This window comes from Haemaphysalis longicornis, unplaced genomic scaffold (genome assembly GCF_048455015.1).
Source record: "Haemaphysalis longicornis isolate Haplotype H1 unplaced genomic scaffold, Haemaphysalis longicornis Haplotype H1 scaffold_7, whole genome shotgun sequence".
Taxonomy (NCBI): Eukaryota; Metazoa; Arthropoda; class Arachnida; order Ixodida; family Ixodidae; genus Haemaphysalis; species Haemaphysalis longicornis.
In genome coordinates this window covers 42327245-42348556 of record NW_027526422.1, presented here as the reverse complement: position 1 = coordinate 42348556, position 21312 = coordinate 42327245, and the positions used below count along the sequence as shown (strand labels likewise).

The window sequence follows — 21312 nt, the reverse complement described above, 5'->3', positions numbered from 1 at the left end:
TGACTGTCCAAAAATGGTATTTATTTTCGAAAAAGTATTCGATCACACAGGCGCTTGCGGGTGTAAAATACGTTCACTGTAATGTAAGGGCGATAGCGCACGAATCATGTGCAGTGTAATTGTTTTTGTTTCTTTCTTCTTTCTAAAAGTACGCAGCGCAATTTTACAAGGGTGTGGCAAATGCAGGGGTATGCACAGGACTTGTCGCTTCTGACCCGTTTATTTTTTATTAAAACTTTTTAATCAAACTTTTATCCTTTAAATAACCACCACGCCACCTTCAAAAAGCACCGTTTGACGTTTCCGAAAAGGCAGACGACTGCATTAAAAAGTTTAATGTCTCGAAGAATCATAAAGGGTTAACAGCGCACAAATACGACGACACACAAGGAAGAGAAGACAAAAAAAGCGCTGATTGCAACTGAATTTTTATTTCGCCATGACAGACATATGAACCAAGACACATCCAATAACAAGGCCCAAAAAATATGACATAAACAGTTATCTCGCGCCCCACCTTCTACGCTCGTTGCTCCAGATACTGTTTTTATTTTTCTGAGAGTGTAACAGATGGCCTGCTGACGCAGTTTTCATCAAGCCGTTCAATCTCGAGTGCCTCGATTACTTCTTGCGTATGTCTGTCCTTCCCTCTAGCAATGACTGAGCACTCCCCGAGCAGCGGCACGGAGGCGCAATCTTTGCAGTGACCAGCTTGGTGGCCCGAAACAGCCGTCTTTCCTACAAGGTTTTTATGTTCCCTCCGCCTATCGTTAAGGCATCTACCCGTCTGGCCGACATAGGTTTTTCCACAATCCAATGGAGAGAATAAATAACGCCTTCATTACATTCAACAAATTGTTCCCGGTGTTTCTTCGAGCACCCCCCTTTTTCTCTGCCACCGCCATTCACCATCAGACACAGCTTCGAAAACTTGTTAGGAGCAGAGAAAATTACATCAACACTTGCGCTTGTCCGGTCCTGTCAGCGCTTGTCCTGTCTTCTCTTCCTTGTGTGTCGTTGTATTTGTGCGCTGTTAACCCTTTATGATGCTACACCAACTAGCCCACCAAGCCATCCTCGTGAACTTCGTGTCGAATAAATGTTTATAACACGTTTCACACCCAAGCGGTGACAACGGCGACGATGTTTCGTGGAACTAAACTAGCGGATTGTCCCGCAACGGCCGCTGATTATAGCGTTTCTAGAAAAAAATCCGCAAGCAGAGGTAACTATGTTACTGCTTAGTGCCAAACAAGTGCACATATTCGTATTTATCGTGTGCAGCACGCGTCTTGCGACGCGCGAAACATGAACGAGCAGACTACGCGAGAGCGCCATCCACACTAGGAGTGGTTCGTCCCGCCGCTGCTTGTGTACGTCCCGCCGCCGCAGCCTGTACTCAGTAAGCCACATTTCGTCTTCTTTCTCGTGTACGCATGCATGGCGCGTGTTGCCTGGTGCTGGGATATATCAATTCAACCACAATGTGTTCGTGTAGTTGGTGTGACGCCAAGCAAATGTGCCGCTTTTCGCTGTCGTAAATGTAGGTGTTTAATTTCACTTCAAGTCGTGCGAAAAATGGATACCTGCGATACCGCGGCAGGAATTTCATCGTACGAAAAACTCCAGGGTGAGTGATCTTACGAACTCGAGAGGCTGTATAGTGCCAGAAATGCAGGACTTTTTTTGGTGATCAAGAATACGTTTCCAAACTACCCAGCACCACATATGGGCATTGCAACGTACACAGAAGTGAAGATTTGGCCGAGGTGATGTGACAAAGATAATTATTTTTTGCGAACTGAGAAAACTTACAAAGAACTAGCTTAACGGATTTAGAAAACCTTTTTGTTATTGCATTGTGTGCGATCGTCTTCATTGTTTTATTAAGAGTGCGTTACCATTTTAGCCGCCGTACTTGCTGCTTTGTGCGTTAAGTATTGAGTGTAATGAACGACTTCTGAGTACTTTCTTTTCTGTGAACTACCCAGCACCTGTTGGTATTTGTGTCTCGGCGGGCGTCCCCGGAGAATTTGTCGCGTAGTGTGGCTGTCGAGCGAGTAACGCAAGCGCGAGGCAGAGTGTTGCAATGCGTGTGCTGAGTGTTTTGATCGGCGTATGTGAACAACCGCTTACTGACGGCGAGGTGGCGTAGATAGTAATCCTTTATGTAATGGATCAGATGAATAAACCCCTTGCTTTTACTTTTCTTTAATGCCTGTGTTTAAGCCTGTGTGAATGAAAACTGGCGAAGTGTTTGCAATCGCCACCTTGTTCTCTCCCTTCATCGCTGAAGTGTTCATGGAGCACCTAGCACAGAATGCAGTTAGGCACACAACCTACGAAGTACCACGGAAGAAGTTGGACAGATACGCAAGACTATATGCCGGCATGACAGCGTGCTGTCAATTTCTCAGCGGCTGCTTCTGTCGCTGTGTTTCAAGTAGCAGTTGCTGTGATTCTCTTCTGGCTGCAGCCCATGCAAAAGTATTGTATGGTCGGCTATTGAAAATCCTTTTTGTCGTTGTCTTTAGCTATTTGGCCCAATTATCTATAGACGTCTCTACGGCTGTCTTTAGCGACTAGTATCGACGTTTTTATTGGTGCCTTTAGCTTCTTCTCTAGCCATAGAAATGCCGATAAGAAGAGCTAAAGACAGCCGTACAACCTCCACAGAAGACGCTAAGGCAACCAATAGGAATGTCGATACGAATAGCTAAATACAACCATAGAACCGGCTATACAAGAAGCTAAAGACACTCATAGGAATGTCGATACGAATAGTTAAAGACAGCCATAAAACCAGCTATAGAAGGAGCTAAAGAAACCCATAGGAATGCCAATACGAATAGGCAAAGACCGGCTATAAAAGAAGCTAAAGACACTCATAGGAATGTCGATACAAATAGCTAAAAACAACCATAGAACCGGCTGTATAATACGCTAAAGACACACATAGGAATGCCGATACGAATAGCTAAAGACAACCATAAAACCGGCTATCAAAGAAACTAAGGATGCCCATAAGAATGTCGATACGAATAGCTAAAGGCAGCCCTAGAACCGGCTATAGAAGAAGATAAATACATCCATGTGAATGTCGATACAAATAGGTACAGACAGCCATAGGAACGTCTATAGCTAATTGGGCCAAATAGCTAGAGGCAACCATAAAAAATTGGGCCCATCTCCCCGCGAGGGGGACTCGAGTAAATGCGTCGCATAGGGGGTGGGTGTATTGCGTTAACGTTTAGTGTTTGGGGAGTTGGTGGTAGTGAATGCATTGTATCAGCAGCTTTTTGACGTAGTTTGAATGAGTCAAGGATATAAGGCGCGTTCGTAGCCTCCCATTCTGTGTCGGCTTTGTGGCGCAGTGGGTAGAGCACCATGTACATTGCGTTCCGCCCGCAGGGTCGAGGGATGGAAACCAGGCGCCGGATAGTATTTTTTTATATAGTGTAGGGGGAGGGGTGCGGACTACGACTACGGACGTCAACGCGGGTGACATCGTGAGTTACTGAAATGCTCTGCATTTAAAAAAGATTTTCTTTAGCCGACCATACGATATTTTTGTATGAGTCATATATCGACCATCACGGGGCGCTTGCCTCAGCTTGCTCACCTCGAGCGCAAGGCAGTCCGAATGAAAGGAGACGCCGTGATAGTGGGCAGAAACCCTCGAAATCTGTAGGATTCCGATGTGCCCTATCGACGAGGCCCACGGCCCACGCCTTCGTGCAGTGTGTCGTCCGTAAGGCTTATCAGTTTACATAGCCTTAGCATAGGACCGTGATTATCAACAGTTGGTGTGCCGGGGATACATTTCAGCCTTGAAAGAGGGACGAAGAACCGCACGACGAAATGTTTTCGGTTGACCAGTTCAGGGGAAACACCAAGAAAAACCTCAAGTTAAGGCAAACACCATTCAGTGCCAACGTCCGATTTTTTTCTGATGGTGATATGCTGTCAAACAGTTTGTTGCTGCTTCTAAAGTCACCCAAACGCCTATTATACGCCTGCCTTTAGGGCGTCTGGCTTTTCTGCAAAGGTGAAGTTCTGCGAAAAGGCCGACTTAAAATGGCGGCTAGCCGCAGAGGAGAAACGTACGTTCTTTGCAGGGAAGCTACTTTTTCTGTATTGCCGGAACGGTTTAGCAAAGAGAAAACAATGGGAGTGGGGTTCACAGACACCCTGAAACTTCCTCGCGGACCTTTTGTGCCCCGCAGACTGCCATTTGGGAAGTACTGACGTAGACCATTCTTACAGTCATTTTAATATTGTACTGGGACCAGCCGCGATGGCCTAGTGGCTGAGCCTTATTGCGTTACTGACCCTGAGGACGCTAGTCCGGCTCTCGGCATTGGCGGCTGTTTTTCTAGCGGAATCGAAAAGCTTAAACACCTTTGGGTCACGATATCGGCGGGTGTTAGGTACCCCATATGATCTTAATTATTTCCGGGCCCACGGGTGCTGCGCGCCGCATACCAAATGTGATGTAGCTTCGGCGCACAAAACTCAAATTTTGAATTGGAAATTTCAGCAGGCATAAAAAGCTTCTTATTTGTTAGAGCCTGCCGCGAGCCCCGTGGCATCAGGCCAATGGGACTCGGCCTGTAGTAACTAGAACTTAACAGAAACATCGTTAAAAGGGCTGATTAGCCGACATGAAAGCTTGGTTCCTGCGAACAATCTATTTACCACAGGCAACGCAGTCCGGCCACTACTCTGTCTAATGCAGGAAAAATGTCTCTAACTCCGTTTGAAATGCATGACTAAGTTTGAATTGGAATATTTCTGGCCCCGTCGCAAAGGCCTGCCCATGTAACTACTCTCCTTTACAGTTTGATCCTACTGAAAAAAAAAACCTTTACACTAGACAAAGTTCAAATTATTGGAAGCGTGAAAAGTCAACTCAGAGCCCCGGCTTGTGTGTTATTAGAATTTCAAGAAATAATTGCCTCTTATTGCTTTTTTGTACTCCACAGCATTTTGTGCAAGGGGAAACCGTCGTCTTAATGAGTGCGCAGTGCATGCTTTTTGAGGTCACCGGCGTTATGTTTATATTTTTCTTTTTCCTGGTGCACTGGTACACCGATACAAACTGCTCGACACGGCGAATAAAAGCTGTAGATTAATTAATCACTGAGTACGAGCTCATCCGGAGGTCCATGCACTGGAGCATCGCTCTGTAAATAAATGCATTTTCTGAACCATATTTTTTGTGTTCACACACACACACACAAACACACACACATGCCTGCTCACTTACTCCCGCACGCACAAATGCGCGGGATGCGGCCGGTATTCGAAGGGAGAGAAATAGCATTTAAAAAAATAAATTATAACCCTTAGAAACTAACCTATTTGTACTGAATCCGGTACACAGGTCTCGAAACCGATATTCTTGAAAATAACCTTTTACATCCCGCATTTACGCCATACATTCCCCCCACCCCCTCTTAGTTTAGTTTACAACATAGTCGGTACGTTATTACTTGAACATGGCTAGAAAGTCACACAACCACAACCAAAACGAGGCTGCAACGTACCTGTTGGAAAACTCCTTCCACTGTGTAACAAAACAAGTAGAACAAAGATTGTCCTGTTGTCAGGCTCCGTGCATACAGCTTCTAAGAATTGTGAGGTGAAGTCCCGCCGCTAGACGGATCACGCTGAGCTTGCCTCTAGGACTAATTACGCAAGCCGGTTTAAAAGCCCAAACTGCGAGGCAAAAACTCGCTTCGTCTGCTCTGTTTTTTTTTTTTTTTTCGCAAATTTTCTCGCCCTTTTGTCAGTTCTTTCAGAAAGCTACAGCTTTCTGTAAGGACACCGCCATGCGACAACCTTTGTTTCGCAGAGACGGCAATGACGCTGATGGGGCACCTTCAGTCACGCATTCTAGCTCAGCTGCTGACGCATTTCGTTTCTCTGTATCATGCAACGACAAATCCCTCTATAAGTGCGTCTTTGTTATGACCGGGGGAACACATCATGGGCTCGTTGCCGTGCCTGCAGTGGGCAATGCCCTGCTGCTACGACGGTACAGGTTGCTTTCTTTATTCTTTGTTTTCTGTAGAGTTTGTTGTGCTGCTCAGGACATAAATAAATAAATAAGCTCTCGAATAATAAACAGAGGGGAGCACGACGCGTGGATGTTCATGTTAAAAAACAATGTTTATAAAATTGCAGAAAATTCATTATCCAAGTCTGGTCCAGTGTTACTGGTAGCATCCAGTGTTACTGGTAGCATCGTCGCCTGCACACATCGTCTTGCGCTGCCTATTACGTTTACCTAATTCAACTACTCAACTGTGTCTTTAACCATAAATTGATTTTTAAACCAACGAATTCATGTTGTTCGTTTAATGTTATATAAAAAACCTATGGTAGAAAGTCACATTCAATACTGGGATGGGATGACAGTTCAGAAAAAGCCTTGAAATCACATAAACGCGCCTTTGACGCCCCCTCCACGCACACACACACGCACCCAGGTGTCTTACACAGCTTGCTCCCCGCGGGCTGTAGTACAATGACTAGCTTATATCGGGAGTAATTGTGCTACTGATGTTTCCCACGACGATGGGTGATATCCAGTCGGCTTCCTTGAACATGCCGAAGATTGGGTCACCGAGCACGTAAGTAACGAGCACCATAGTTAGCATACTGATGGCCTTTACCAAGAATCCAGGAACAACCTGCGAACGCACAAAATGGAACAATTTTTGTGAGCTTACCGCGGAGGGAAGCATATTTTCATTACTTTGCGTACAAGAGTTGAAAACTTCATGATGGAAGTCATCGCCACAATGCTGTGCTGTTTTACTCCTCATAAAAGAGGGCGTAGCCTCGTGTTTACTGGTCAGTATTATACAGAGCCCCTTCCCGATTCAGCAAGCACACGAAACTTGAAGCAATTTTATTTTTCACAGTTTTAAATTTCTTCTAGATCTGATCAATCTACATATATCGCTTGATTGATAGCTTGCAGGGTTTATCGCGCCGACGTAACGCAGGCTATAAGGCGCGCCGTAGTGGAAGGCTCCAGTTTAATTTTGACCACCTGGGGATCTTTAACGTGCGCCGAAATCTCGTACACACGGACGTTTTTGCTTTCCGCCTCCATCAGAAAAGCGGCCGCCGCGGCCGGGAATCGCACCCGCGACCTCGTGCTCAGCAGCGCAACGTACATATAGCGCACTGAATTAAATTGACGTCAGGTTTACGCGACATGACACTACCATCTACCGCCAGAAATTTGTTTTTTTTTTCTCTAAAACAAAATACATCCAGGTTCTCCTCAAACATGACAGCTGGATTCTGTATTAGTTACATTACCACTGAACCTCTGTGGGAATTTTAATGCGGTCCAACTTTGTTACTTCACTCAGCTAGATGCTGAGTTTTTTCTGCGCTGATACTATTACTTTATTTCAAGGCCATTCTGTGTTGCGTTTCATCTTTTCGCCACCTTGCCTATAATCAAGAATGAGGAGGCATTCACGAAATGTGTGATACGACGCTCGGCGTGATATCTGACACTCTTTCGAAGGCCTCTTTTTTGCGAAACCACAGCAGTTTGGCTTAATGGACTCTTACATCATTCAAGTGGCGAAGAAACCTGCTCAGTTCTTTTATAACGCTTCATTGCATGTTAATGAGTACGCTGCCTGTCCCGAGTACGCTTTAGTTGTTGCTACTGTGTGTTTCGAGAGTTCGCGCATTGCACGGAAGAGTCATAGCAGCAAATCTGTCAGCAACCGACATAACCTTGGCACCCGTAGCTACACGACATTCCGAGCGCGATACAAAACGTTATTGAGAGGTCATAGGGTGCGTCCCGTAACTAAAGCAAATGTAAAGGTACTCACCCTTATTGAAGAAAACAACACAAAGAACTGATGCTAGAAAGCATTTTTACAATAAAAATTATAAACTTTCTTAGCGTCGGTGGGACGTAAACCAAGGGCATCAGCCTCATATCACAGACTATTCCTCGAGGCCATAGACGACGGACGGCAGGCTCCTTTCAGCAGCTTATCAAGAGAATTACGTAAGTGTTCAAAGTGAAGCAGTAGATGGTGCCAGGTTACACAGTAGTACCCGTCCTAAATACCAAATACCGCCCTGGATACCCCTTTTTATTTTTAAATTGCTGCGGTTTTAAACAGTTACGATAACGACATGATATCTCCCTTCACAGCTGGCTTTACTGCATGGCTCATGCCAAGTTGGTGCAGACATGCTTCATTATGTTTCCGGTCGGTCACGCGACGCGCAACCCATGGTGCTTACGCATAGCGGGCATATAGTTCACGAGGGTGCACCTTTGGGCCTGTTGGTATGACATGACGGAACCTTGAAGCGCTGAGACACAGGGACAAGTGAGTGGGACACACAGGGCGCTTGTGTGCCACACAAGCACCTCACAAGTGGAACACAGCAGCGCCTTGTGTGTCCCACTCGCTTGTCCCCGTGTCTTAGTACTTCAAGGTTCCGTCATGGCATAGCGGACATTGCTAAGCTCGAAAATTTGTTGTTCACAGCACACGCTGTAAAATAATTGTGCCATTAAATTCGTGCTATCGTGATCGCAGTGTAACGGGTTCGATTTCCGGCCGCGGCGACTGCTTATCTGATGGAGGCGAAAAACGAAAACGGCTGTGTGTTCGAGATTTCGGGCACGTTATAAAAATCCCCAGGGGATCAAAATTAATCCGGAGCCCTACAGTACGGTGCGCCTCATCGCCTGTGTAGCGCCGGCGCGTTATGCCCCACAATCAATCAATAAATTTCCGGCGACAGGGTCCCAATGAAATCCTCTCACCATTTCGAGCAGGGTCAGCCGTCCCTGTTCGTAGACCATCGCGTTGGCCGGTGTGCCCACGGGCAGCAGGAAGGCGTAGTTGCTGGCGATGGTCGTCGGGATGAGGAACAGCAGGGGGTTGACGCGCAGGTCCTCGGCCTTGAAATAAGAGAACACGAACGATGCTTGCGAGCGATTTCAGCCTCATTTGCTGCATTGCTTTTTTGCTGACATTTTAATGGTGAACAAGTCGTTTCTGAGGTTTGGATAGTGTCCGCTTTCATATTACATTTAGTTGACACTTGGGCTTTAGAATTTATATCTGCCGAAAGGAAAATTTCCTGCGGAGTCTTGTCACTGCCTTTTGATAGCAAATTCACAAAAAAAAACATGCTCAGCACAACAAAGGCAACATGTTCTTTGATATTGGTGTCCTAGTTCAATTATTGAGAGTATTTGTCAGCGTGTTACACTGAAATTTCCCAGTAGCTCAGTAAAAAGCATGACAGCTCAGAGGTGTTCTCTCACCAGCATAGCGAACACCGGTAGCAGTACTGTGCAGGTCCCAGAATTGCTGATGAGTTCCGACATGAATGAGGAGATGATGCTGAGGCAGATCATGAGTGGCACAGGGGGCATGTGGCCCAATTCGGCCAGTTTTTGTCCCAGGAGCTCCGACAAACCCGATACCTAGGTGCAGAGAACATTGAATGGGATACAGTTTCTGCCGACTTGTACCACACGAACAAAATTTACGATGGCTCAAAGTTGTAGCGCGCCTGTGCGGTTTCGCCGCCGGGGAAAAGCGTCGGCAGAACCCGCGCGTTTGTCCATAAAGGTGACACCGCTGCGGCCAGGTATCCAATTGTGCAATTAGTCTATGACTTTGGCCGTAGCTGTTCTAAATATATGCACTGGTAGTAAATAGATAAGGTAGGCTCTCTTGCTCAGCCGCATACACCATTGTACCTCAAGGGGAAGCAGTTCAATGAAACTGAAACATCAACCAAGCCTAACTGGCTTTCAGATGCCCCTCATCGTAACGTTCAACCACAACAGCCTATTTAGGTCCAGTGCAGGACGAACGCTTCTCCCATTGACCTCCACTCAGATGCCCCTCATCGTAACGTTCAACAACTACAGCCTATTTAGGTACAGTGTAGGACGAACGCTTCTCCCATTGACCTCCACTCAGATGCCCCTCATCGTAACGTTCAACAACAACAGCCTATTTAGGTCCAGTGCAGGACGAACGCTTCTCCCATTGACCTCCACTCAGATGCCCCTCATCGTAACGTTCAACAACAACAGCCTATTTAGGTGCAGTGCAGGACGAACGCTTCTCGCATTGACTTCACTCAGATGCCCCTCATCGTAACATTCAACAACAACAGCCTATTTAGGTCCAGTGCAGGACGAACGCTTCTCCCATTGACCTCCACTGAGCCACTCAGATGCCCCTCATCATAACGTTCAACAACAACAGCCTATTTAGGTCCGGTGCAGGACGAACGCTTCTCCCATTGACCTCCACTCAGATGCCCCTCATCGTAACGTTCAACAACAACAGCCTATTTAGGTCCAGTGCAGGACGAACGCTTCTCCCATTGACCTCCACTCAGCCACTCAGATGCCCCTCATCGTAACGTTCAACAACAACAGCCTATTTAGGTCCGGTGCAGGACGAACGCTTCTCCCATTGACCTCCACTCAGATGTCCCTCATCGTAACGTTCAACAACAACAGCCTATTTAGGTTCAGTGCAGGACGAACGCTTCTCCCATTGACCTCCACTCAGCCACTCAGATGCCCCTCATCGTAACGTTCAACAACAACAGCCTATTTAGGTACAGTGCAGGACGAACGCTTCTCCCATTGACCTCCACTCAGATGCCCCTCATCGTAACGTTCAACAACAACAGCTTATTTAGGTACAGTGCAGGACGAACGCTTCTCCCATTGACCTCCACTCGCTCCTGTCCTGCGCTTTCCGAGTCCATTCTAGTTCTCCGAATTTTCTTATTTCTTCTCTCCATCGAGTTAATGGCCTTCCCCTCCTACTAGTCCCGTGTCTCGGTATCCGTTCTGTTACCCTCGTGGTTCACCTGTTCGTCTCACTACGTGGCCCGCCCAAGTCAATTTTTTTTCTTTATTTTTGCTATGATATCTTCTCCTCGAGTTTGGTCCCTGATTCACGATGCGCGTTTCCCGTCGCTAGGTGTTACTCCTATCATCATTCGTTCCAATGTCCGCGGGGTCGACCATAGTTTGATTTCCAGTTGTTGTTTCGTGAGGCGCCACGTTTCTGCTCGATACGTCATCACCGCCAGCAGGCATTGGTTCTATACTATCCTTTTTAGGGATAAAAAGAGCTTACTCTTTATTATTTGGGAGTGCTTTTCAAATTCATACCAGCCCATTCCTATTCTGCGCCTGATTATTTCTTGTGGTTGAGATCACCAATGACAGTATGGCCAAGATAGTCATATTATTCTACTTGATCAAGCGTTCCCTTACCTATATGTGAAAGACGGCGCATTCAGCATGTTTATTTATCATCACTTTAGATCTATTCTTATTTATGTTTAACCCCACGGCGAAGCTTGCTGATTGTAGTTGTTTTTTTCAGTTCTGCAGATTCACTGAGCAAAACTATGTCATGTACAAATCTCAAATGGTTCAAATATTCCCCGTTTATCCGCAACCCTTTGTTTTTCCAGTCAAGCTCCCTGAATACACTCCACAGACATGCTGTGAATAATTTTGGTAAGATGGTATCTCCCTGTCACACTCCATTTCGGATCGAACACTTTTTCACCTTGCTCGTGAAGGATTGTCCTGCCCGTACATCCCTCATTAATGTCGTCTAGGAGTCGCATGTAGGTCTTTTCAATTCTTTGGTCTTTTAACTCTTACAGCATTGCAGCGGTGTCTATTGAATCAAACGCTTTTTCATAGTCTGTAAATTCCATGTAAAGGGGATTTATCTTGACAAATAGGTTTACAGGGTTTAGTGTAGTCTGCGGATTTTTCTATTGCGTGATTGGCGGCATGATTGTGATCCATTGTTGAATATCATTTCCTAAACCCAGACTTCTCACTGGGTTGTTGGGAATCTAGATTGTCACTTATGCGGTTAACTATTACTTTGGTAAGCCACTCGTTTACAACTGAGAGTAGCCTGATGGGACCGTAATTATGATGATTTTTGGTATCTCCCTTCTTTTAAATATCAGTTATGTTGGCGTTATTCCATGCTATGGACCCTTTCAGAGTCCTTATACATTCTGAAAATGCGGCAGCAAGATTCCAGTACAATATCTCCACCCTCCTTCAAAATACTCACAGTTATGCTGTCGTCATTGCAACTTTCCCTCTTTTCATGCCCTCGATAGACTTTTCTATTTCCTTGATAGTTACTACTAGGACATTGTAAGCTCAGGAGTTTCTTCTAGTTTAACGTCACTGGCATACAGTCTGGTGTAGAATCGTTCAGCTACTTTGATTATCTCGTCCATGTTGTGCGTAATGTTACCCTGCTGGTCTCTGAGTGCGTAGATTCTGTGTTTCCCGATAGATAGCTTCCTCATAGTTGCTTTTAAGCTTCCGCCTATTTCAAGCGTTTCATCGACACCTCCCATGTTGTACGCACGAATGTCGTTCGTTTTGTTTCTGTTAATTAATTTAGACAGCTCGGCCAACTTAATCAGATCCGCCATACTCGGCATTCATGTTCCTATGTTTCGCAATAAGTTCCTTCGTCTCCTGACTTCGTTTTCCTGTTTGTTTTCTAGCATGCTGCTTCTCCCATAGCTTCTGCTAATTCAGTAATAGCCCTTGTTAAGTTGTCATTTAGCCTGCCTACACTGTCCTCGCTCTCCTCGTTTAAACGCGCGAATTTGTTTTGAGGGGTTATTTCAAATCCCTGCGTGCTGGCTGTGACTGAATCCATGCTAGGTTTTTGTTTTGACGAATTTCCCTATTTCTCTTTTCATATCCAGCCTTACTTTTTTGCTCCTAACCATGCTAGGATAACTGCTCCGATTCTTGCCTAACACCTCCAAGTTCTGCACAATACCTGGATTGTCACTTAAAATTCAGCCAATTTCATTTTTTCTTGTGCCGTCGGTACTTTTATTTGGCCACTTCCTGTTCTTTTGTTTGTACAAGAACGTGTTCGTTAACCTCAGGTTATTTCTCTCCGCAAATCCAGCCAGTGTATCTCCTCGACTGTTGCGAGTTATTATTCCGAAGTTTCCCACTGACCTTTCCCCGTACTCTTTTTTGTGCGCAGCACTTAACCGCCTGCTCCTGTGGTTCTGCGGCACCGTCATCCCTCGTTATAACCGAGCGAACGAAGGAGACACAGAAGCAGGAAAGCGAGGGAGCGCAGTAAGGCGAAAGTGTGAGGGGGAGGGCGGTACGCCGAGACAGCGCGAGGCATTCACTCCGGCGTCGATGCGCTATGAGACAATTGGGAAAACGAAGAGTCCACCGAAAATAGAGCGAGCAGAAATGAAAGAATGGCGAACGGGTGAGACTTGGTCGCCCGCGGTGATGCGCTGCGATACAACGCCAGAGTATATCGCGCGCCTTTATGAGTTCGGTGATGTAACGATCACTTCGTCAGATGCAGCAGGTATGCGCCGTGACTCACAAGACTGCAGTTTGCTCCGCGAACAAATTTCGAGTTTGGGAATATCGTAATCATCAGCCGATTTTTTTACCTTATTTTTTGTTAAGGTCTCCCACAAATATCGCGAATTGTGTTGCTCCCTTGTTCATTGCTGACTCGACGTCTTCGTAGAAACTATTCACGCCATCATCACCGTTGCTAGCTGTTGGTGCGTAGGCTTGCACTATCTTTAACAGGTATCGCTTGTCTAGCTTGATCACAACAACTCCGACCCTTTCACTAGTATTATATAATTCCTCCACGTTCCCAACTAGTATCTCCCTGTGGATCAAAAATCTCACCCTGTGCCCTTTCTTTTCTTGAGGCTTTTTAAAGCACAGAATATGCCCGCTACTCAGCTCCACGAAGTTTTCCAGTTCTTCTAACCTCATTCAGCCCTATTATATCCCACGTAATGTCTGAGAGCTCCTCTAATAGTGCAGCTAGGCTTCCCTCGCTAGACAGAGTTCGCGCGTTTAACGCTGTCCAATTCAAGTTCCAAAGGCAGCCTGTACGGTTCCAGAGATTCTTAGCACCCTTTTGCTGTGTCACTGGCCTGACCATTGCCGTGGTCAGCTGCTGGGGAATGCGGGCCGAAGGTTGGGTTGGTGAACCATGGGAGGTGGGAGCCAACTACAACACCAGGTGGACCAGATCCTTCTCTGGTGAGGGAGCGCTGTTAGTGACCCAAAGAGCTTTCCTAGCATGGTTGCACCTATCTAGTTTAGCGTCTCAGTTATCTGGGATGATGGTTACTTCCCGAAAAAGCTGCATTCCATAGATAGGCTAGTCTGACAGTGAGACGTTGAAATCTCCAATGTTGCTTGTCGCTTCTTGTACATGGGCAGTTTCGCGTTCTGTTAAGACAGAAAAAGCGGGTGTTGTCCCCGTGTCGTTTTTTATGGTCCGTCCTGCACGTGATCTTAGAGATAGGGTATGCTGAGCGAGCGCGCAAATAAAGAGCGACCGAGGTTGTTGTCCGCGAACAAAACAAGCGTTCATATGTCGCTTTGATAAGGTAAGCAGTAGGCACAGCTGTCGTATCATGTACGCGGGGGCGTCGAGATCTATGAGGGGGAAAAAACGTGTGAATTGGCGCCAACTTTTTAATTTTTTACACTGTCTGGGAGTAAAAATGAGCTTCGCGAGGGGGATAAAAAAATCGCAAGATAAAAAAACGAAAAAAACGACTAAGAAGCCCCACTCGGCGACAGTCGTAATTCAATTCAATTCAATCTTGGTCACTCCACTTTTACTGTGCACTACTTGTGTTGTACGAATTGTAGTTCCGAAAACTGTATGTGGCGACGATACTCAAAATTATTTAGAATTTTCCGTGTTAATAAATTGCTGCTTCTGCTGCCTACGGCTGGTATATTTTCATTACGACACTGTAATTTACTGATACAGGGAAGCTTGCTTTACGCGCTAGTGTAACTTTAACCCAATGCGTGGTTATTATGTTGAATTTTACCATCTGCAGTGCCAGAAGTGCCGATTTTCATTCTAAAGGCGTCTCAAGGCAATCGCAACGCGTCAGCCTACGAGCTGCGCTCTCAGATAATCAAATATAAAACACTCCCCTTTCCTGTGAATGTCGTCCATGAAGTACATGGTAATAAACGGCCAGTGAAGCTATGTATTTTTTGTCATATCGTTGTATTAAATTTATATTTTATCCTTATTATGTTTTTATCCTAGTTCGCTAGACACGTGCGCAGTTTTATTGTTTTTGTAACAAACGTACAGTCATCCACAGGCTCAGCTGGAACAACAGATTTTACTTTCGAATGGACTATCTCAAAAATTAAACGGAAAAACTGTTCAAACAATTTTGGAGGACTTAAGTTTCCCCTTAAACTTGAAGGAAATGCGGCAGTTGTGACTAAATTTTCTTACACCGAAGCAGGGGGAGACGATGAGCGGGTAAAGCGTTGCTCCAGCTAAGACTTTGGACAACTGTACGTGTAAAGGTTGCTGTGAGCGAATTTGTGGCCTTAACCTAGCCAGTCACAACCCATAAACCCGACAATCATGTAGTTCGGCTTTCCCGCCGTGCACTCAACGGGACAATTCATCGAGCCAACAAAAACTTTCGGAGGAATGAAGATGTCAAGCATATGATAGGGCTCAAAAAGTTCAGTTCTGAATTGCGGAGTGCCACAGCGCAGATCACATTTTTGAGCCAAATGTCATGCACGTACGTCGCTGTCATTTGCCCAGTATCCTTTGTTAGCGGCATAAATTTGCCACTTGAGGACATTGTGGTGAACCAGAACCACGGGATTTCCTTAGAGGGCACTATGCAGTAGCCACAGAAATGCTTACGATTCGGTGAGATGGTTTGTGGTATAACAATATTTGCACGAGGACATTTGCAATTTGCACACTGTATGCTCACCGCTCCATTCTCTACTGCTTACCCTCATTCCCTCAGCCACGGCGAAGCCACTGCCGATGAGCAAAATGACGCTCCACTGCAACTTCGCCTGCACCATTTTCCACGTCAGAAGGGCAGGACTTTTTGCACCCTCCCATGGCTTTGCTGGGATCATAAACAGCAGTACCACTGGTATCATTACCGCTGTTGCATCCTTGGGCTTTCTGCAGTGCGGAAGCAGTAATAAGCACATTGAGCCACGCACATTGCGGAATTCCCCATCTCACTTTGCAGATACTTTCCCCAAACTAGCCTACCTTTCTTTATAATAACACAGGGCGTTGTTTTAAACGTAAATTTAACAAATAATGTGCGCTTTCTAGTTCTATACAGGCATGAAGTTGCTCGAAGTTTCTGAAAACAGTGATAATGTGCGGTTAGTACCCAGCATGTTGGTTCCATCCGTAAGTACAGCTCTGAAAAAATGATAAAACAGCAGCGGCGGTGACTCACATGGCTCCGAAGTAAGTCGCCCATCCTCTGGCGAACATGGGGTCCCGGAAGAGCCACAGGAACACGAGTAGAGTGAACAAGAGAAGGACAGCGACCTCGTGAAACCTGTGACACAGGAACACCAGTCATTTGCCTGAAAACGTGATTAGGGCAGTTGGATGTAAATTTCTTTTTAGTGTGAATGAAGAGATAGGGGTAGGCTATTGTGGCGAATAGTTTACAGCCACAGTATCGTACGAGTTCCAAGGTAAAACCTCCCACAGAAACGATTAGAAGAACATTTCATTACGTGAAGCACGACACAAATTAGTGAGGCCTTTACAACAGTAGAGCTAAACAGTCTATTAATAAATACGATGTTGAAGGTACGTAGCAGGAAGAGAGCGTTTGAACTATTGTGTACCGATCTTCTTAAAGAAGTCGTACGATTTTTCATTTTTTTGTTCCAAAGACGGACATCATAAGCGCTTCCTTTTGAAGGACTGTGATTGCCTACTATTTGCTTAATTAGTGATCAAAACTCTATTAACCAACATCTAACCCGGTTTAGGCATCATAGTGAGACAGAAAAAATGGGCACTGCAGAAGTTAGCCGCGCCAGGAAAAAGAAGTGTTAACAACGAATACGCTGTAAAGTATGCCCATCTAGGAACAAATCCACTCAAAGGCATGATTAGAGGGCTAAGCACATGGAATACTCATGTTCCGTTCTATCTCCCTTTTGGCGATGTTGGTGAGCGAAAACAGCATACCCACTTTCGTCCCCTTCAGGAACAAAAAGCCTGACCAAAGAATCTCAGAGTGGGTTAACAAAAGTCGTCCTCAATTCCTTGGTCACACTTTCCCGCATTCTTCTCGTCAAAGCAGTGCCATAAATGTTATAGTTTGTACCTGGTACTAATTAAACACATCAAAATAGCAGGAACCTTTACCGCTTCTGCTAATGCATTCAAAAATTAACCATTTTTTCAAATACAATCAAATTATGTTTCTATCGAAAAATTGTGTGTCGTGTGTTTGCCTTTTTGAAAAAAAAATATTTTCATTTGGCGAATTTTATAACGGAAATTGTCACAAAGCGTCACATAAGAGGAACAGGCTCAGCGGCGACGGAAGTTCCCGTTGGAACTACACACGCTTCCTCATGATAAAAAAAACACCAACCGGCACCGAGTATCGTAATTTCGTCGTAGCAATCTAAAATCATCATAACCACGTCATGACGCAAGGCGTGCTAGACATTTATTTTTGCAGAGCTGATCCCTAAAGCGACAGCGAAACCTCTACATGTATTTTTGCAGAGCACAGTTCCAAGACCCTCGTCTGCTTACTTGATTGGTCCCAGCGCCGCGTAGTTTCGACGTATAGCAGCCATGGTGGAGTCACCGCTCTCTTTTCCGAAGTCGGGGCTGAAATATCAGTTAGAGCAAATATTTCTGCTATTCATTGTTAATGGAAATACATGTTTCTAAATAGTTAAAATACAAACAGTTAGGTTGTTTGAAAGCGACAGAAAAGGGATTGTGTCAGACAAAAAAATTAAAGCAGTTTTACTCAACGCGAAAGCTGTCGGAAGTGCAGAGCAGTGGTTCGCCAGAGGGGCTGTGGTGCCGTTGTCCGTTTACTCCTACCACCCCTCCAAACTCTTCCCCTCCCTGTCTCACTCCTCTTTTTATGGTGTCAACAGAGGTTTTGTCCAATGCAATTCAAATTTCCCGCTTTCGCAGTGCTCGCGTGCCCTCTGCCTGGAACAGCATGAGCGGGATTTCTGTTCCTCCTGTGCTTGCTACCATCTCGCACGCGCCGGAGTCCTACTGCGCAGCTTCGGAAGCGTCGTTTTTTGTCTTAGGTGGCCCGTTTTCCCGCTTACTATTGTAAATACCGACGCAACGAGCGCTCCTAACTAAATGGACGCGGGGGTTGCCGGTTAATTACGTATATTTTGCCTCAAATGGACCTGCAGTTTTCTTTGCGCTAAATAATGGGGACGTGTATGACAAGTGCGAGCGGTTCAGGAGTTTCGATTGGTTATGACTATATAAACTGCTTGTTCAAGTATGATGTGAACTTTTGGCCGGTAGACTGAATCGAAGGACAAGCGGGTCCGTCCAAGTTTGGTGCATGGTGTCAATTGAAGGAACATTGCCCTGGAAATCGCCTAGGCAGACTATTCGCAGTAATTGGCGATTACGCACTGTGGTGCAATCCCCGCGGGGCAGCTCCACAAAATGCAGTGGCCTTTGAATGCGCTTTTCAGACAGCATCTCGTGACCTTTATGGAAGGTGACTTGCCCCTGTTGGGTGAGGAAGAGTTTCTGCGACATTGGTTCACCCAGTCTCTGGAGGTGCCAAACAAAAGCGTTATTATTTATGCCGGTTTTCAGACCTGTGTCCTTAGGGATATATGTTAGTACAACTGGTTTTCACAATTGTTTGTATTTTAATCTTTGGTTGTTACAATTGTTCGTATGTTAATATTTTGTTTTGTAACCAACTTGAGATCGTTTGTGTGTTTCTGTAAGTGTCTGTAACTGTTAGCCTTCCGGCTCTGTTTTGTAGTAACAACAGGCGCTGCAAATGTTTAATTGCTGCTTATTTTTACGTTGTATCGTTGATACCGGGATTGTTCAATAATAAACTTATATTTTCAAGCGAGTATCTTTTCGGAGCCTCTGCTTGGTTGCGTGACCCCGTGGGACCCTGTTTGCGTGCGTGATGCCACGTGATACCATGCCAGCGGACGAGCTACGACGACAAGGCTGGCCCCTAAACTGCTATGCCCTTAAAAGCCCCGTTTAGGTCGTGTTTAGGCAGCCCCCACATGGTAAAATTCTATGAGGAAACCTTTTAGCCACTTGTAATTGAGACATTTTCACACGCGCTGTGGGTAATTTAACGGAGTAGAGATCATTTATCTTCAGTCGTTCTAAAAATGTTAATCAGCACATTTTGAAGAAACATTTATCGGAACGTTCATCTATCAAGCCGAAAATCCACCCGTCGCACCTCTTCTAAATCCAGCGAGGGAAGATTTTCATGTTTGTAAACTTTACCGAGTCAACTTTATAAAAACAGCTAGTAACCTTAAAATACTAATACGCGATAAATCCCTTTACAAACGTAGCAAGTACTCTTGAAACTCGCATACCTAAGTGTAAACCGAGGGTTGTGCCTCCAACCACCCCTCCCAGAGGATAAAGAAAGGCAATCAGTCTTCCTATAATTAAATAATGACTACCGATAATCATTTTTGTGGTACATGCTCCGCATCAATGATGCGCGGCTTGGATGTATTCCCTTACGATGACAACCAGATATTTTGCAATTTCACTGGGGCAAAATGAACAAAACAATAGGAAAGTTATGTAGACCACGGTATATCACACGATCCTTAAATTTTTAATTTGAATAACTTTTCCTCCTTGGCTTTTGTTTTTATTGTTCTGTCGTCCTTTTTACCCCCTGTTTCTTCTTGCCACCACCCCACTCCCTTTATTGATATCTTGCTTGTGCCACCGAAATTAGAAATTCACCATACTCTCTTGACGAACGAGACAAGTTTTCAATCATGTTTGGAGGCTTTTCTCCCCAGTGGTGCTTCCTTCGGCAGTTGCAAGCTTTCCGCTATTTCATCCTTGATTAATACTATATACATAATCATGGCTTCTCACTCTTCTTTTTATCATTATATTTTTCCAGAAACTACACTTTCTTTTTTGCTAAAATGCTGATTACCTAATACCAGAATTTGGGCAAACGACTGCTTAGTTCCTTGTTCTCCTTTCCCTCTACTTTGTGTTATGAGCATAAGTTGGAGGTTGAGAACGACTTGTATGGTGTTTTACAGTGCCTATAAATGCCTATTCGGACGTTTGTGCCTAAATACTTATAAAAGCCTGTAAAGGCTATTTTCAAAATCGGCGCCTATGTGAACACAGTTTAGCCCAAGCTTGTTTCGTTTTCGAGTGCAGTTTGATGTGGTTATTCGTGTTGCCCTGTAGCATTGACTGTTCGGAGCTCTATGTGGTTCAACCTAGTCCTCAAGTTCAACCAACTGCCGAAAACAGCCGCTAGCAGCGATGGAATGGGGACCTCATGTTAGCGACAATACGCACAATTTTGAATCCAGAAATCTAGAGAAGGCGATAGTTTGCGATTGTTTCCACAATATTCAGAGTGATTCTTGGACTAAGTTTTTGGCGCTCTCCAAACATATTTCCCCAGACGTGTGCAGTGCCATCATCGTTTCTAGAAGCATACTCAAATCCGCCTCTATTTTCAACGCAACGTTTGCGCATCGAACGCGCCTTTGTAAATAGATCATTCCTATATTGAAGACCCAACTGCAAAAACATAACTACGCAGCAGCATTTTCTACGCCTTAAAATTCACACTGCCAACGGGGTCTAAAACATGCTTTTCCAACGAAAATCTGTTGGGCTGCAAGACACCTTTTAAAAAAGGCTCTTCAAAAGTGTGGAATTGTGTTCGGTTGTGTTGGGACGTATTGCCATTACAATTAATATCATTTTTGTACATGAAAATGTTGGTGGAGTTGTACCTATAAGTGTCATTATGCAAGAGCATGTTACTTCTTGATAAATCGTCATCTCTTTTTATTTTATTATTGGTGTCGGTTTTTGCCGTGTCGTAAAGAAATTGCGTCAGGGAGACATAAAGTACCGCTTTTTTATTCAGTATTCCCAGCTCTCAAGTGTTCTTTTTTTTCGTGTTTCGCTATATGCGACGCTCGAGCAAGCGGTATACTGACCATTGGACCTGGATGTGAACATTGCACTTGTTTAATAATGACAATGGATATTCATTTGTCCAGAAGTTTCGTGTGACAACTGAACGGTTATATTAAGCTGTTGTTTTCTTTGTGCCATCATAAAAAATAACTTTTTTCGACATTCCTGTTGTAGATACAGGTCCCGC

At 45.0% G+C, this 21312-nt stretch overlaps 1 protein-coding gene across 1 annotated transcript in view; it reads right to left on the bottom strand.

The window, feature by feature from the left end:
- Window positions 1–5767: 5767 nt before the first annotated feature.
- Window positions 5768–21312, bottom strand: part of LOC144145353 (Na(+)/dicarboxylate cotransporter 3-like) — a 30328-nt gene continuing 14783 nt past the window's right edge. The window contains exons 8-13 of the mRNA XM_077676924.1: window positions 17706–17783; window positions 16375–16479; window positions 15905–16085; window positions 9335–9496; window positions 8828–8965; window positions 5768–6698 (exon numbers count right to left, since the gene is read on the bottom strand). Coding sequence (XP_077533050.1) covers window positions 6537–6698; window positions 8828–8965; window positions 9335–9496; window positions 15905–16085; window positions 16375–16479; window positions 17706–17783 — 826 coding nt within the window. The 3' untranslated portion in view covers window positions 5768–6536. The remainder of the gene's footprint in view (window positions 6699–8827; window positions 8966–9334; window positions 9497–15904; window positions 16086–16374; window positions 16480–17705; window positions 17784–21312) is intronic.